The 15315-nt window shown below is 43.1% G+C and overlaps 1 protein-coding gene across 2 annotated transcripts in view; it reads right to left on the bottom strand.

Moving 5' to 3' along the window:
• LOC138299924 (uncharacterized protein C6orf132-like) overlaps positions 1 to 14868 on the bottom strand; it is a 157082-nt gene extending 142214 nt beyond the window's left edge. Inside the window, exon 1 of one of the 2 annotated variants that reach the window (XM_069238641.1) lies at positions 13527 to 14868. In XM_069238641.1, coding sequence (XP_069094742.1) covers positions 13527 to 13662 — 136 coding nt within the window. In that variant the 5' untranslated portion in view covers positions 13663 to 14868. Of the gene's footprint in view, positions 1 to 12839; positions 12942 to 13526 lie in introns of those variants that run through there. The other variant, XM_069238642.1, reaches the window with a different exon arrangement.
• Positions 14869 to 15315: the final 447 nt, after the last annotated feature.

Raw genomic sequence — 15315 nt, 5'->3', positions numbered from 1 at the left:
TAGGTTCACCTTAATTAATTCTGCTATTTCTAGCAAGGCCGTTTCAGTGCTAAATCCTTGGCGGAAGCCATACTGAGTTCAATGGAATAGCTGGTTCTCTTTCAAAATCTATGAGAGCTGTTAGTTGATCATCTTTTATAACATTCTTGAAATCACCAGGAAAAGAGAGATTGGTCTAAAGTTACTCCTAATAATTGGCTCTGTATTGGGCTTCCCTCCCCCCAAGATGTGGCATTCAGCTTAAAGGGACTACTCCTGTTTCCAGGGACCAATTTAAAAGGCCATTCAAATAATGACTGATGACGGAAAGGGCATTTTTTAACATGTGGTGGGCAAGTGTGAAGAGGGGAGCCTGAATTGCAGTTAGAGAGTGCTTCTGCATTAGTGAGATCTTATTAAACACATTTAAGAAGGGACCTCCTCCTTAGCTCTCTCAAAATCAACTCTTTCTTGAGTGGACATATCAGCCTCGTCACCAAAACTGGCATAAGTATTTTCAATTTTGTTGTGGAAAAAAAAAAATCTGAGAAGTAGTCACAGTAAATCTGTGATGGAAAGAATCTTTGTTGGCATGCTGAAGGAGTGAGAAAGAAGTGGACAATTCAGAAAATCACTCTTGGGGTATTAGTCACAGAAGAAAGTTGGGTGGCAACGAATTTTGACTGCATTTTACAATTTGATTTACGAAAACTTTATAAACCATCCTCATGTACTTTCTTTGCAGTGTCATCATAGTTTTTTCGCCACCTTCCTTCTAACTGTGTACAGTGCCTTCTGGCTTCTCTAAGATCAGGGTAAAACCAAGGAGAATAAGTTATCAATCTTTTAGATGGTTAAGACTGCAAAAGGAATTGGTAGACCCACCATGAATCCAATATATATGTTTAATTCATCATACTGTCAAAATATTTGTGTATTAATGCATTGATTCAAGTCCATAAGTCCAGTTTAATGTTACTCATCAGTGTTTGCATAGTAGGACAGAGTAAACCTGACAGGTTATTTTCTGAAATGTTGTGCACACGTGAGATGGTTTGGATGTTCCATGGTTGTGTGACTGCTCCCCTAAAGAGAGAAACCAAAGGGAACTTGCCAATGATCCACCCAGATAAGGCAGTCTCATGTGCCTAGCAGGAGATAGGAATAGTTTGAAAAAAAAATTAAAGCAAGAGTGTGAGCTGCACATATCACTCGGCAGTACATAATATTAATTCTAGAATATATTACTTCCTTATTTCACATTCTATTACAACACAAGTACTAGATTGTGATATTTTAGAAATTGCACTGTCAGATAACGCTCCTATAAGTTTCCAGCTTGATTGGGGTCGGAAACGCCCTTGTAGGAAACCATGGCGATTAAACATATCTCGCTACAAACTACCAACAGAAAAGTCACAATTACAATCACATTTAACTACTTATATGAAAGATAACAAAGGCTCAGTTTTTTCTCCACTAATAGCCACCATTAGGTGGCAAATCATGAGAGGTTTTGCCATAACAAATAAACGCAGAATAGAAAAGGCCATTTTGAAAAATTATATCAAAACATTGACACATGCTCATTCACATGCTCATTTTACTAATCCAACTGAAACTTCCAGATGTCGATTGGAAAAAGCTAAAAAGCAGCTTACTACACTATATACTTCCAAAGCAGAATATATGCTATATAGACAAAGCTCGCAATTACGAACAATGAGAAAAAGAAGGCCGTTTACTAGAGGCACGATTAAAACAGAGAGAAGCTATGACAGCTATTCCAGCTATAAATAACCCTGAAGGTAAGCTAATAACTCAGACTCAAGCAATAGCCAATATGTTTGCAGATTATTATACCGAGTTCTTTAGTTCAGAAGTTGATCATGACCTCCTCAAAAAACCCGGAATTCTTTGATAAAATAACACTCCCCTGTCTGAATGAACAGGACCGGCTCATACTGGCGACCGAAATAACAAAGGATGAAATTGTGCAAGCAATCTCCAGTCTCCTATACAATACAGCACCGGGAGAAGATGGTTTTCCTGGGGAATTTTAATGTTGGGTAAAACAGAAGTGATAGATGCCCTTTATAACATTTATAAAGAAGCAGAGGAAACTGGTATTCTCTCCTCACTCTCAAATAAAGCTATCATAACTGTCTTTCCCAGTCTTGAGAAAGATCCATTATACTGCAGTAACTATCATCCAATTTCTCTTCTGAATAAAGATTTGAAGATATTAGCCACCATTATTGCCAAAAGACTCAAACAAGTTATCTCAAAACTCATACATAATTCTCAAGTTGGATTCATGCCAGGGAGAATCTCTTGTAGCCATCTCCGCACTTTGGCTCACATACTTTGGTTTTTCAAGGATGCTGAAGAAGACAGAGTAGCGTTATCCTTTGATGCCAAGAAGGCCTTTGACTGCATTGACAGGAGCTATATGTTCCATACATTGCATAGGTTGGGATTAGGTAATGAATATATCTTTAAGGTTAAATGGTTATAAGAGACACCATCTGCACAATTGAATTGTGAGGGTTTCCTTTCAAAAACCTTTTTAGTGCAAAGAGGTATCCCCCAGGGTTGGCCTTGAACGCACCCCTTATTTCTTCTTGCACTTGAACCGCTGGATGCAGCAGTAAGACAGTGCTCAAAAATAGCAGGCATTCCCACACCAGCAGGAATCTCAAAACTACACCTATACATGGATGACATATTACTCATGTTTACTGATCTACTTACTTCACTCTTGGCACTCATGTCTACTATTTCTCGCTTCTCAAACATTTCTGGATACAAAGTCAATTGAAATAAGAGTGAAGCTCACCCGGTATCCCGGGGTACAACAAAAGCAGCTATCTTAGGCTACAATTTTTTATGGAAAGCGGACAGCCTGAAGTAGCTAGGTATTTATATCAACACAGGTTTAGAATGTATGATTGAAGATAGCTTAGATCCGCTTATTGCTAAAACGAAGTCAGAGTATAAAGAATGGTCCCATCTTAGCCTGTCCTTTTGGGTTAGAGTCCAGGCAGTAAAAATTATTATAGAGCCTTGTTTCACTTATGTTTTAGGTATGTTACCTTTGACAGTGAAAATAGCAATATTGCGAGACATGGACAAAGGTATTAAAACCTTTATTTGGGGGATCTCTGAGACCTAGACTCAAAATTTCCAAATTGATTGCTCACAGGCAATATGGTGGCCTTAGTTTACCATGCATTGAGTATTACAGTACAACCCTCCGTTTATCTCAACTGGTTTATCTTTGGTCAAAACAGGATGACCCCCCACATGGGTTCTTAATGAAAGACAATCTGTACAGGCATTTTCAGGTTTCCAAATGTTTTGTACTCATAAATCGCCTGCTTTACAAACTTACAACTCTATTATTCAATCTATGCTTAAGATTTGGGTACATGCCAACAAACTCTTTAAGAGTAACCAGAGACTACCTAATAAAGCTCCCATATGGCATTAAACCGATATTTGAATAGGGAAACAGACCATATCCTTGGATATATGGGAGAGAGCAGGTATTCTAATGATGGATCGTTTATTCACTTTAGAAGGCGAGCTTAAAACCTTTAAAATGCTTCAGATAGAATTTCAACTCCCTAGCTCTCAAGGGGGGAAATACTTACAATTAAAACAAGCTCTATTTAGTAGACTACAACCATTTCCGTGGATCCCTGAGGATTCCCCAGTCTTACAATAGATTTGAAGGAGCAGTCTCTGGATTTTATAATCTCATAGTACATAAACTACACATCACCATTACTATCAGAATACCACATCAAATGGCAAGTGTTACCTAATGTAGCTTATTCCAATTAATAATGGGCAGATGTTATTATGAACATGGATAAAAGGAATCAGAGAGGCAAGAATGAAATTTACTCTTTTCAAAATTCTTCATAACTGGTACTGTTCACAAAAAAAAAAACTCAAGACGACAGGTTTAGTACATAATTCTACCTGCTGGAGGTGTTCCCATGAGGACTGTGATATACTACACATATTATTCCAAAGTCCAGTTTGGACGGAATACTGGTCTTCCATAACTTCCTCTCTACTTAGAGTAATACATGTTCCCATTCCTTTAACGGAAAAAATTAGCTATATTACATGGTGTTACTGATCTCCCAAATCTAACAAACCATACAAGACGATTGATGGCTATCGCACTTACTGTAGCAAAACAATTGTATATTACGACATTGGAGTACACCACAATGGCCTACACATGATGAATGGCTTATTGAAATGTATATGAAGGCATCATATGAAAAGCTGATTTACAGATTGCAAGATAATGTTGGAATTTTCATCTAAATTTGGAAACCGTTACTAGCTAATACATATTCTATTAAAATTCATACTTAAATGCTTTCTCCTAATTAGAAAGTACAACAAAGGAGACCCTCCCTCTTTCTTGACATGCTGTTATTATTACGGCAGTTAACGCTTCACCAATTAACACTTAATTTAATTAGGACTTATTGCTCACCTATTCAACATTGTTGAATTGACAGGAATATCTCCATTTGAAATGCTATATATGTGGATTTGTATGATACTACTAACTCAACTATCTTCTAACTACCAATAATATATGGTTTAATACATATTGCATAATTCTTTCTTCCCAGATTTTCTTTTATAGGTCTACTTCTAAGATTTAATTCACAGCTGAATGCCTTATGAAAAATATCTCATATTGCATTTATTGATATCTGTATTATGTTTTTTTGTGTTTAGAAACCTGAAAAGTTAATGTTTCATAATACTTTACTATGTGACCATAATTTGATTTATTGTTTAATTATCTTTTTTAACACATTGTTTATACATTGGCATGCACTTCTCAATAAAAATATACAAACACAACTTTTTCAAAAATTAACAAAAAAAATACAATTGCGTGAGCTGCTTTATGTGCTTGCATGGTCTCCAATTTTGTGACAGTCAAATCAAGTATGGCTTCCCTTAACAGACTGGCAGCCTTACAGTCAGGTCTAACTTAGGAACTCTGAAATCTCCCAACACCGTAAATTTCAAGTATTAGATATAAAGAAAATACCTAAAGCGTTAGCTGGTACCTTGTCAAAATCAGCAGTAATGTTAATCAAGAAAAGCACACCTTCAATATCCTGCAATTCCTCTAACTTTGGTCTTAAGTGAAAAAGAATTGAGAACGATGCCTATAGGCCTCTCCCGCTCCTGAGTAATCTTGCAGATCCAGGTGAACCAGTGAGAACTCATCGGGAAAAGTACAAGCTATATCAGGCGTAGAGAATTCCCTTAGCTATGTTTCAGTGAGGAAAACTAGGTCCACCTATTTTCACAGAGGAGGCTAAAAATGTCTAGCAAGTGTTTAGGGAAGGACCTCGTGTTAATGAGGCATGCCTCAATCAGATTTGTCATTAGGCCTGAACAATTATTAGCTTCCTTCCATAATTACCCTGTTTTTTCAAGGGTGTCTTCTGTTGTTTTGCCCACACAGTGAAAATCACACCTGGGACAGGTGGTTGAATAGTTTGATCTATACAATTTCAGTATTTTCTTTTCTTTTTTTTTTTTTAGCAACAAATGCCTTTCCTGAGTTCCTGCTGACTAAATCCAATTTTCCACTTCTGATGGGGAAACAACTCGGCAGTGTGGCTGGTGCTGGACGCAGTACGGATGGAGCACATGAGCTTGCCTTTGGCACAGCAGCGGTGCATCCGTACACATTTAATCAGCGGGGTAATTCCAACCCAGCTTGGTCACCACAATCTACAGTGCATCAAACTAATATTGCACCTCTAGGGTGGGATGGTCCGCTAAGTAAAAAATGCCCACCTATTTCTCTCTGCAGCAATGTACTGGAGAGCAGATTATATAGTGCAAGAAATCAGTAAAACGTATTTTGTAAATTACCAACTTAAAAATCACCGAGGATTAGGTGAAAACAAAGTGCATAGTGTTGTACCACAGGAGTAAGATACCGTCTGTGCGTGCGTCCGTCCCCCAGGGTCTAGTAAACAGGGGGGGTAATTTCAGCTAAACTCGGTCAATACAAACCTGAGCGCATTAACCTAACATGGCACCTCTAGGGTGGGATGGTCCTCTGTGCAGTATCCTGTTGAAGAAATATGGACCAGGAGAGCAGAAAGCTTAAACCCTCTAGAAGTCATGCTACTTATCTCCATGCTGCTGTTCACAAACCCCGGAAGTGCTTTTTAGCTGCTGCGATTCAAGCAGTCTGATTGCTTTTCTTTTAAAAGTGTGTACCCGGACAGCTGGTCAAGTTTAAGTGGTTGATTGTTTGAGCTAGTTCATGGTTTATAAACATGCTGCTGCCTCCAGTGTGGCTTGCCATCCTAGGTCAAATGGCGACTCTAGCCAGGTTTATCTATGCCAATATTGGACTGCCAAATAACATTTAATACCACTTTTGTTAACCCCTAATGATTTTGCAAAAATTACAACTTATTGTACTAACTCTGAAAATCCACTGGAGGTATGACCATCTGTGTGTTTTCAAATATATATTTAAAATATACTTAGGTTTTACTTTTTTTATTGAGCCTTAGCTATTTCGAATTAACATGAGAATTTTATGAGCTAGTAAAGCAGAAATAAAATATTTTGCCTGCCTTACTCTAAGAAAATAGTTTTTGCTATCTGTGCATTTCTAACGAGTTCTTAAGCATATTTTAGCCATGGGCATCAACAGTTGGCTGTATGTATATACATCTCCAGCAATCAAAACCAAATGTTTCCTATAGGGGTAGAGGTCAAGCTCGGACTGACCTATGGGCCAATCACTTTGGTCCAAGGGCTGTTCTGGCAGGTCAGTGTGTGGGCTATTTTTTGGCTCTTTGTGGGTGTAGGAGGCTGGCCCTCTATGTAGTGTGCAAAGCTAGGCACACTGTGCATGGGGTCCAGGCAACCACATGTTGGTTTACAGAGGTAAAAATCTAGATCACCTAATGCTCTAATTTTTAAGGTGGCATGGTCCAGCAGTTAGGCCAGTCTTGGAGAAGTGCAAAGAATTTGTTGTATTCACTGTATCAACCATACAGCTCACACACTCAAGGGAATAACTTGAGGCCAATTTATAAAAAATACTACTGGTTAAGTACCTTTTAAGATATAAATGTTTGAAGTTTAAAAAAATAGTCTTTTTGTGCATATTTATGCACCTTAGGAATCAATGGGAAGTCACCTTTAAAAATACATACAAAATTACACGGTTGTTTTACTAAGTTCATCTTTTTCAGGTTGGTCGAGGTCGCCAGTGGGCACACTGCGCCAGCTGGAGATGTTTGTGCGGCTCTGGGTTCTGGCGGGAGCAACAGTGAAAGGTCTCTGGAGCTGGTGTAGGGCCACTGCGGGGGAGCACTTGGAAAAGGTCTGTGCAGGCAAGTTTTGAGGTGGTTCTTTGGGGTTCCCTTGGAGGGTTGAGGTTGCAAGGGGTGAGGGACCCCTAGGGCACAACAGGTTCTTTGTTGCAGGGCACAGGGCAGCGGGGTGCAGAGCAAATCGGGGATCCAGCAGCTGTGCGCAAGATGCCATTTGGATCTGGAGACAAGCCAGTTCAAGGGTCGTTTGCAGGACAACAGAGTCACTCTGGCGGGAGGTCTAGGGTGTTCCTGAAGTCCCTCAACAGAGGCTTCCTCCTGGTCTTTTTCAGGCCCGGGCAAGCTGATTTTCCTGGTGTCAGATGTCAGCTGACCAATTCCCAGGGTATTGGTATGGTTTGACCACTGCAGGGTGCAGTGCCACCACACTTGGCACACTTGCAGGGTTTATTCTCACGGTCACCAGGTCCAGCTGCATCTTCTGGTACGGGAGTTACTGGTGGGTCTGTGAAGTGACCCTCACTTTTTTGCAGGTTTCTTCTTGTTGCTGAGTGTTCCCTACACTCCAGAGGGAGTTCTTGGGCACTTTTCAAGACCTGGAGGTCCTCTGGAGTTCTCTAGAGTTTTTCCAGCTGTCCAGCAGCTCCTCAGCATTGATTGTCGGGTCCTGGGTGCATCAGGCAGGGTTTGGCACCTTTTATTTATGCAGCAAGTCCACAGTCTTGTGCTTCAGATCTACTTGGTGCTGGTCTTCTTTTGACCATTGAATCGGATTACTATCTAATGATGCCCACTAAATACTGAATTTAGTGGGTGTTTTAGGAGGAACCTTGTAGTGTTCAATGGGTGGCTACACCCACTACAGTGACCACTTCCTGTGGGAAGGGTCACTTCCCTATACCTGATTGACTATTGTCCTTCCATCTAAGATGGAGGAAAATGAAATGCAGTGTCCACCTCGCAGGCAACACCTTAGGGGTGGTGCATACCATGTGGGGCCACTCCTCCTACCATTTGTGTAGTTTCCCCTTTGCTCCCACCAAAAGTAGGGGGTTTGCATAGAGGTTGACCATCTGCTGCTAGCAGCAAGCTTGGGGGTAGAGTTTCAAAGGCAGTAAACCCTTTGAAGATTGCCACCAAGGGAGTGCACGTTCTCCCCCAGGGTATGAAGATTGGGTGTCTGGAGGTCGCAGGCTGAATAGAACCAGTCAGCAACCATGCCAGGGTAGCCAGCTCTTGCAGGGGTCACCGCTAAGGTGGCTCCAGAGTACTTTTAGGGATAAATCCAATACTGGTACCAGGTTGGTTTTATCATTCCAAGTTGTTTGATACCAAACAACCCAGGGTTCAGAGTGGCCATCATGTAGCGGGGAAACTCGTATTGACCAGTGTCCAGCACATGTATTAAAATGGCTTCTCTGTTTATTCACTATGTACCACGTTTGGCAAGGACACAGTGGGGGCATATTGCTCATGCAGCTATGCCCTCAGATATAACATGGTGCACCCTGCCTTAGGGCTGAAATGCCTGCCAGGGGGGTGTCTTACCCGTAGTATATGCAGGGTATGGTGGACAGGGCACACAGGCAGGTTTGCACCAAGACACTCAGCCTGCAGCGGCAGTCCTGGGTGCACCTTGATGCATGGCCCTAGAGGGTGGAAATATCAGTGCTGCTGCCCTCAGGAGCCAACCCTCAGTACCCGAGTACGTTTTACTAGGGACTACTTATATTGGCAGCTAAGTGTGTATCCAAGTGTGCCAATGCATCACAACAGTTTTAGTGAAAGAGCTCAGGGCCAGGGAACCAGGTTAGCAGGGGCCCTGGCACTATCAGTTTCTAGGCTATCTCATACATCAGCACAAAGTGGGGGCTAACCATGTCAAAAAGAGGCCATTTCACACAGTGGGCCTGTTGTATGGTCTTCTAGCCCGTTTGTACTCCTCATTTCCCTAATATTAAAACAAAGGGCCTCATTCTGAGGCCGGCGGGCGGCGGTCGCCGCCCGCCTGGCGGGAACCGCCATATGGCCGCTCCGCGGTCGAAAGACCGCGGAGGCCATTCTGGCTTTCCCGCTGGGCTGGCGGGCGACCGCCCGAAGGCCGCCCGCCAGCCCAGCGGGAAACCCCTTCCCACGAGGAAGCCGGCTCCGAATGGAGCCGGCGGAGTGGGAAGGTGCGACGGGTGCAGTTGCACCCGTCGCGAATTTCAGTGTCTGCTAAGCAGACACTGAAATTCTTTGTGGGGCCCTCTTACGGGGGCCCCACGACACCCCATACCGCCATCCTGTTCCTGGCGGGCGAACCGCCAGGAACAGGATGGCGGTATGGGGTGTGGGAATCCCCATGGCGGCGCAGCAAGCTGCGCCGCCATGGAGGATTCCTGAGGGCAGCGGAAAACTGGCGTGAGACCGCCGGTTTTCCCTTTCTGACCGCGGCCAAACCGCCGCGGTCAGAATGCCCTTGAGAGCACCGCCAGCCTGTTAGCGGTGCTCTCGTGGTCGATGACCCTGGCAGTCAATGACTGCCAGGGTCAGAATGACCCCCAAAGTCCTGCAGCAAGCTCAAATCCATGCGGTCGTCCGTACCTGGCTAGACACATATACAGCATGTCTTTACAAGTTCAAAACTGCCACAAGTTGCAAACATCGGCCACTCTTTTAGCAATCTAATTCACTAATGTTGGCCACTATTATTTTTGGTGCTCAGGCTTATTTTCTACTCCAGTCCGACCATGCTGGAGGTGCCACGCGTGGCATAAATCTGCGATTATGGGGTTCTGGGCAACGTGGCCTGTATACCGTTAACCTGTAAAGAGTCCCTGTTTGAATCAGTGGACCTTGTGAACAAAAGAACTCGACTACAAGGGGAAGAAAACAGGCTCTGTAGTCTTCAGGCGGTAACAACCCAAGCACAGTTCAAAATGTGGTTGGTCGTGGGAAAGGAGATATAAAAACAGGAAGGGGAGAGATGAAATATACAATACAAAATGTGCGGGGAAAAAACAGAGGAAACACTGGATACCGTGATTGTGCGATAGCCCCAATGCAGCACTTAGGAGTTCCCCCAAAATACTCCAAACTGGGAAAATACAGAATAAAGTGGGAATAGAGAGGGCGGTAATCCACTTACTCAATTATCAATTTAGTGAATTCATCTGGGGAAAGAGGACTTAAAAGCAAATGTCTCCTGGTTCTACAAAAAACAAGATAGGTTTCTTCGTTAATAAACGGAATGGACTGTTTCGAAATTACAGCTATGAGAACATGCTTTCAGTTACTTGAAACTGCGACGATACCCAATGATCGGAACGATATAGATGTCATGAATGCTTTGCGAAGCTTTGAAAAATCTCATCACAAAACAGTTTTCAGGCATAGGAGTAATAACAGTGACGACGCAGAAGATCATTTTGATTGTATTGTACTAATTTGCTAACATACTTCAGTTTAATTTTCTGGTGAAGTTAATTTTTCAACAGATGTGGCCATTTAATGGGCCTGTGAAACTGGATAAAGCAGATGGCTCTCTGCGAACAAGGCACTTTGATTCCAGTCCTACAGTTTAATTTTGCAGGTTGCTGTCACTGGGTTTGTTGGCCCACATGGTTCAACAGAAAAACGGAAAGACTATAAGTCCCAGAATGCAATGCTTTTCAAATAAAAGCTTTGGAAACATAACCTACCGACAACTAGCAACCTCCATGTACTACTGACGCATTTTTGTAATGTCTTACGTTATGTAACAAAATGTAACGCTATTACAAAAACAAAAAAAAGATACGATGAACAATGCTTCCAGAAGAAGATCAAATTATATCCCCAAACATGTATACTTCATCTAATTTTTATTTCATAAGATCTTTTCATTTGAGGATTGGGGTCGGGCAGAATTGTGCGTTTAACTCCATGCAACTATGTAGACCGGTTTTTACTTGCAAAACACAGTGTGTCCTAAAAAGGATGAATAAAGCTCACTGAGAGCTAAACTGAAATCCGTTGGCTCCCTTTCATGGCTGCCAAGAGACCCTTGGAATATGCCACATTTTTTCCACACCTACCCTTTTAGCCTAAGGAAAATTGCAATCTGGGACTGGTAGTATCACTTTAACATTCGTTACTATCACGCAGGAAAACACATGTCTACTTTTGGGCTATGCTCGTTGTATAATATAGTTACAGAATATTATCAAATGGAAGATACCCACGCACCAGCACATCACTGTAAAATGTTCGCACCAAAAGGTTAAGTGGGTTGCCAAATGTCTCTAGTTTCCGAGAAACATATGTTGCTATTTCTTTTTAGTTGCATTCGGGGATGTAGTCCTGATTTTATAATGGAATAATCCAGACTACTAGTCCAACAAAGTAATGCAAAATTATGGACTGTATGAGCGTCAAATGCGTGGACCTGAGAAACTGGAGTGCTCCGGGATGGCATGAGGTGACGGTTGACGGTTTGAAAGCCTTAGCATTCTAGCTACAGTGTCAACACACCAGACACGCTGGTGCAATGCCTTATTAGCAGCATAACGTGAGTCCAAAGTTGAATGTCAGGTTGAAAACAGGGCAGAGACAATTCAGCGTGCACAAACAGAGTAACCTGCAATGTAGGACATCAGTATAGAAAGCCCCTGGTCTAGAAGAAGATTCCAATAATCACATGCGCCAAAAACCTTATAACAACCTCAAGGCGCAAATGACGATACGAGTGAACGCTGTAGGCACGAAAGTAAAGTGTGCTGTACTCTCTCCTTCCAAAACGAAACCCCAACTAAAAGGGTTCTCTATTTTCTCTGTCTGTACTAGGCATGCCTACACCATCCAGTCCAGAATGCTTTCTTTGCGTTCTGGTACGTGTAGACCGATTTCCTTGTAATGAAATCGGTAGCACATTTTTACTACTCCAAGACCAGCGCTGAACTGTGGTGGGGCCCATCAAAACTCAGTTTTAGTGACCGACACTAATTTTTTCTCATTCGATTTTGACGCAAGGGAAGAGGGAAAAAGAGGGGAAAACATTGACAAAGGGAGAGCAGGAATGAAAAAAACTTTATCGTTTTCAGTACTTCTTGCTACGAGTCCTTGCTCACTATGCGTTGTCAAGCTGACACAGCCCTGCAGTATTCTCATGTCCATGTGCTGTTCCAGTCCAAGTTTATCCTGGGATTTGCAATCTTGTGTTTTCCATTATAAAATCAGGGCTAAAAGTCCCAGACTTCTAAGGAAAACACCTGGACTGGAGCAGCACATCACCCGTGGACACAGGAAACTCAGCAGCTATGCTGACAATGGTAGATTATGAATGCTGCTATGAGAGCAAATAGTTATATACATGCTCTGCTTTAACATGTATACTTTTGCGGATTAATCTTGTTTTGAGGCATTTCTAGTTTTTGACAAAATAAGGAAGTTAATCTCAAACAAACAAAGGGATTTTGCACGTTATAACAACACAACAATTACCAGATGACTCCAAAAAGCAAACCAAAATGTTCCAACCTGCGCTGTTTACAAATCAGGTCTCATGATTCCAGACCTAACAAGCTGACCACTCCACCACGTCCTCTGCAGTCGATAATACATGCTAACCCGACTGCAACTGACTCGCTCTGAAATAGTGTGTGGTGGGTCAACAAACAGTGCCGTGATATGTCCTTGGAATTATTAATTGGCACTTGTATAGTATTGCGCTCAATCTGCCCTTGGTACGGTATTGAGATGAAAACAAACAAGTGTATTCTAATGGCCGCCTTTTGAGGCCCACACTGGCCCTGGAAATCATGAAAAGGAGCCATTCTTAACACTCTGCTGTTTACAGATATAGGTAAAGGTAACTTTAAGAATATCGGCTTCCAGATCTCCCACCCATACAGGAGCAGCGCTTCAAATCTAGGTCTTTCTGTGCATTCTTGGACTTGCTGTGCCTTTATCATTTTGAAATCGAGACTACGTGTACCACACAAAAGCTGGACTGGATTGACTGCTTTGATTCGGACCTAGAAATATTGAGAGCCCTGGGACGACGGCAATCAAACACAAGTAAGCAAAAATAAATCGATAAAGCCGAAACCTGCCGAACTATGCCACTGAAAATTCCACAAGGGTTGAAATGCAAACTGGAATTTATGTAAAATAAAAACGGTCGGCGACTACAACACAGGGATTTATGATAAATTATATACTGACCGTAGGTATCCTTGTCTCCTTTGGTGGAAGTCTGTGGTAAAATCCAGGGGGGATTTGGAGCAAAAAGGTTGTCGTTGGCCTGCTTCTTTCCAAACAGCCTGGTCAGGGTCCCTGATTTGGAGTGACTTTTCTTCATGGTGTTGGGGTGTTCTGGGCCTCTCCTCGGGTACTCCGGGCCTGCTGCTTTAGCATGGCATGCTGCAGTATCTGTGGCGAACGGCAGCTGAATACTGGCACAGGTGGAACGCGTAGTCAGTCCCACAGAGGGGTGGAGAGCCAGGGAACACCCAGCCCTCTTCCTGCAAGAGTGAAACTCGCACGGGTAGGGCTCCTCTCTCCGAAGGATCGACCCTGCCCTTCCCGAAGACGAAACTGCCCTCCTCCCTCTCAAAACTGTCAAGAGGCGCTGCTGCCCCCTGTCACGGTCTCCTACCAGACAGTGGACTTTGCCGGGGTTTGAAGCGCCTGGTAACACCTCCGCGCAAATATCACAGGATCGGCCCGGCTCTGCAATTTCTGTCCGCAAAGTCGAACCAGACTGTAGTAGGGAGAGGCCACCGACACGTGTGCTGTTGTGTTGATTCACAGATTCTTGGCGGATACGTGTGCCCTACTAAAAGCTATGCCAAAATGGCGTGTGTGCGGGGGTTTTGGTATTCAACTCCTGCCCTTGTAATGAAAATACACCGATGCTACTGCAGGGTGTAATTTAGACAGGTGTCCTTGGTGTGATGCAGTCCTCACATAGACAGCTGGGCCTTTTCAGAGTGTAAAAATGCCATGGCAACAGTAAGGGCGAAAGTAACAAAGGTGTTGCACGAACGTCATGGTAACATTAGTGTTGGGGTAAACCGGTACTCCTACAAATCCTGCCTTGCACAATGAACACAAAAACCACTGGAAGCAATAGAGTGATGATTGCTGCAGCTACTGCTTTCTCCTGCGGTGATTTGTTGTCCCACAAGTGCACCCTAGAGGTGCGGACCGATATTTGATGTCTGTTTTCACTTGCGTTTCCGTGTTGGTGTATTAGTGCTGCTGCGCTCCGTGTTTTAGTAGTGCTGGACGGAGCAAAAGCAAACACGCGCCATTACTCAAACCTAAAAACACACATCTGCTGTCTTCCGGGCTGTTTGTTGGAGAGTTTAAAAACACCGGTAGCTGTTGACTCCAGGAACCTGTCCCTCCGAGGCGGAAGGCGCACACGCAGGCAGTAATGTATCTTCTCTGCGGAGCCCAGCGATACAACGTGGCGATTAAAACACCAACAAGTAGACAGGTGACGCTCTCATTCCTGCCGGTTTGCTTCGCTCGCCTTACCTTTCCCCTAACCACACCCTCTCTGTAACTACAGCAACTGCCTGGCTCACATTCTTAGCTGATATCGAGGCCTCCTTACAACGAGACATTGTTAACCAAACACAAGACACTTCATTTTAAAGAACCAGCACAGATTGTGGGGCAGGGGTGGAGGGCCAGGGGCAAGGCTTTCAGCAGGCCAAGCACCACTTAGTCTTTTGTTTAGCCGTTCATACTTTTCTTTGGAAATTAGCGCATGTTTGCAAATTTCGTAAATACCTTATTCTATTACAAGAGAGCTAACTAACGAGTTAAGGCATCTGCAGCAGGAATCAACCTTGAGGGCATGTGTTCAGTATTCTCATGTCAGGTGTGAGCTTTTCAGCAAGCCCATGTATTTTGCTGGTTCCTGCATTTTTTCTGTTTATAATGAGGACTACTATCATGAGAATAAAAAAGGGTTGGCATAGCATCAGCAAAAAAAAGCACA

Source organism: Pleurodeles waltl, chromosome 6 (assembly GCF_031143425.1).
Source record: "Pleurodeles waltl isolate 20211129_DDA chromosome 6, aPleWal1.hap1.20221129, whole genome shotgun sequence".
Classification (NCBI taxonomy): Eukaryota; Metazoa; Chordata; class Amphibia; order Caudata; family Salamandridae; genus Pleurodeles; species Pleurodeles waltl.
This window is presented reverse-complemented; position numbering and strand designations above follow the sequence as displayed.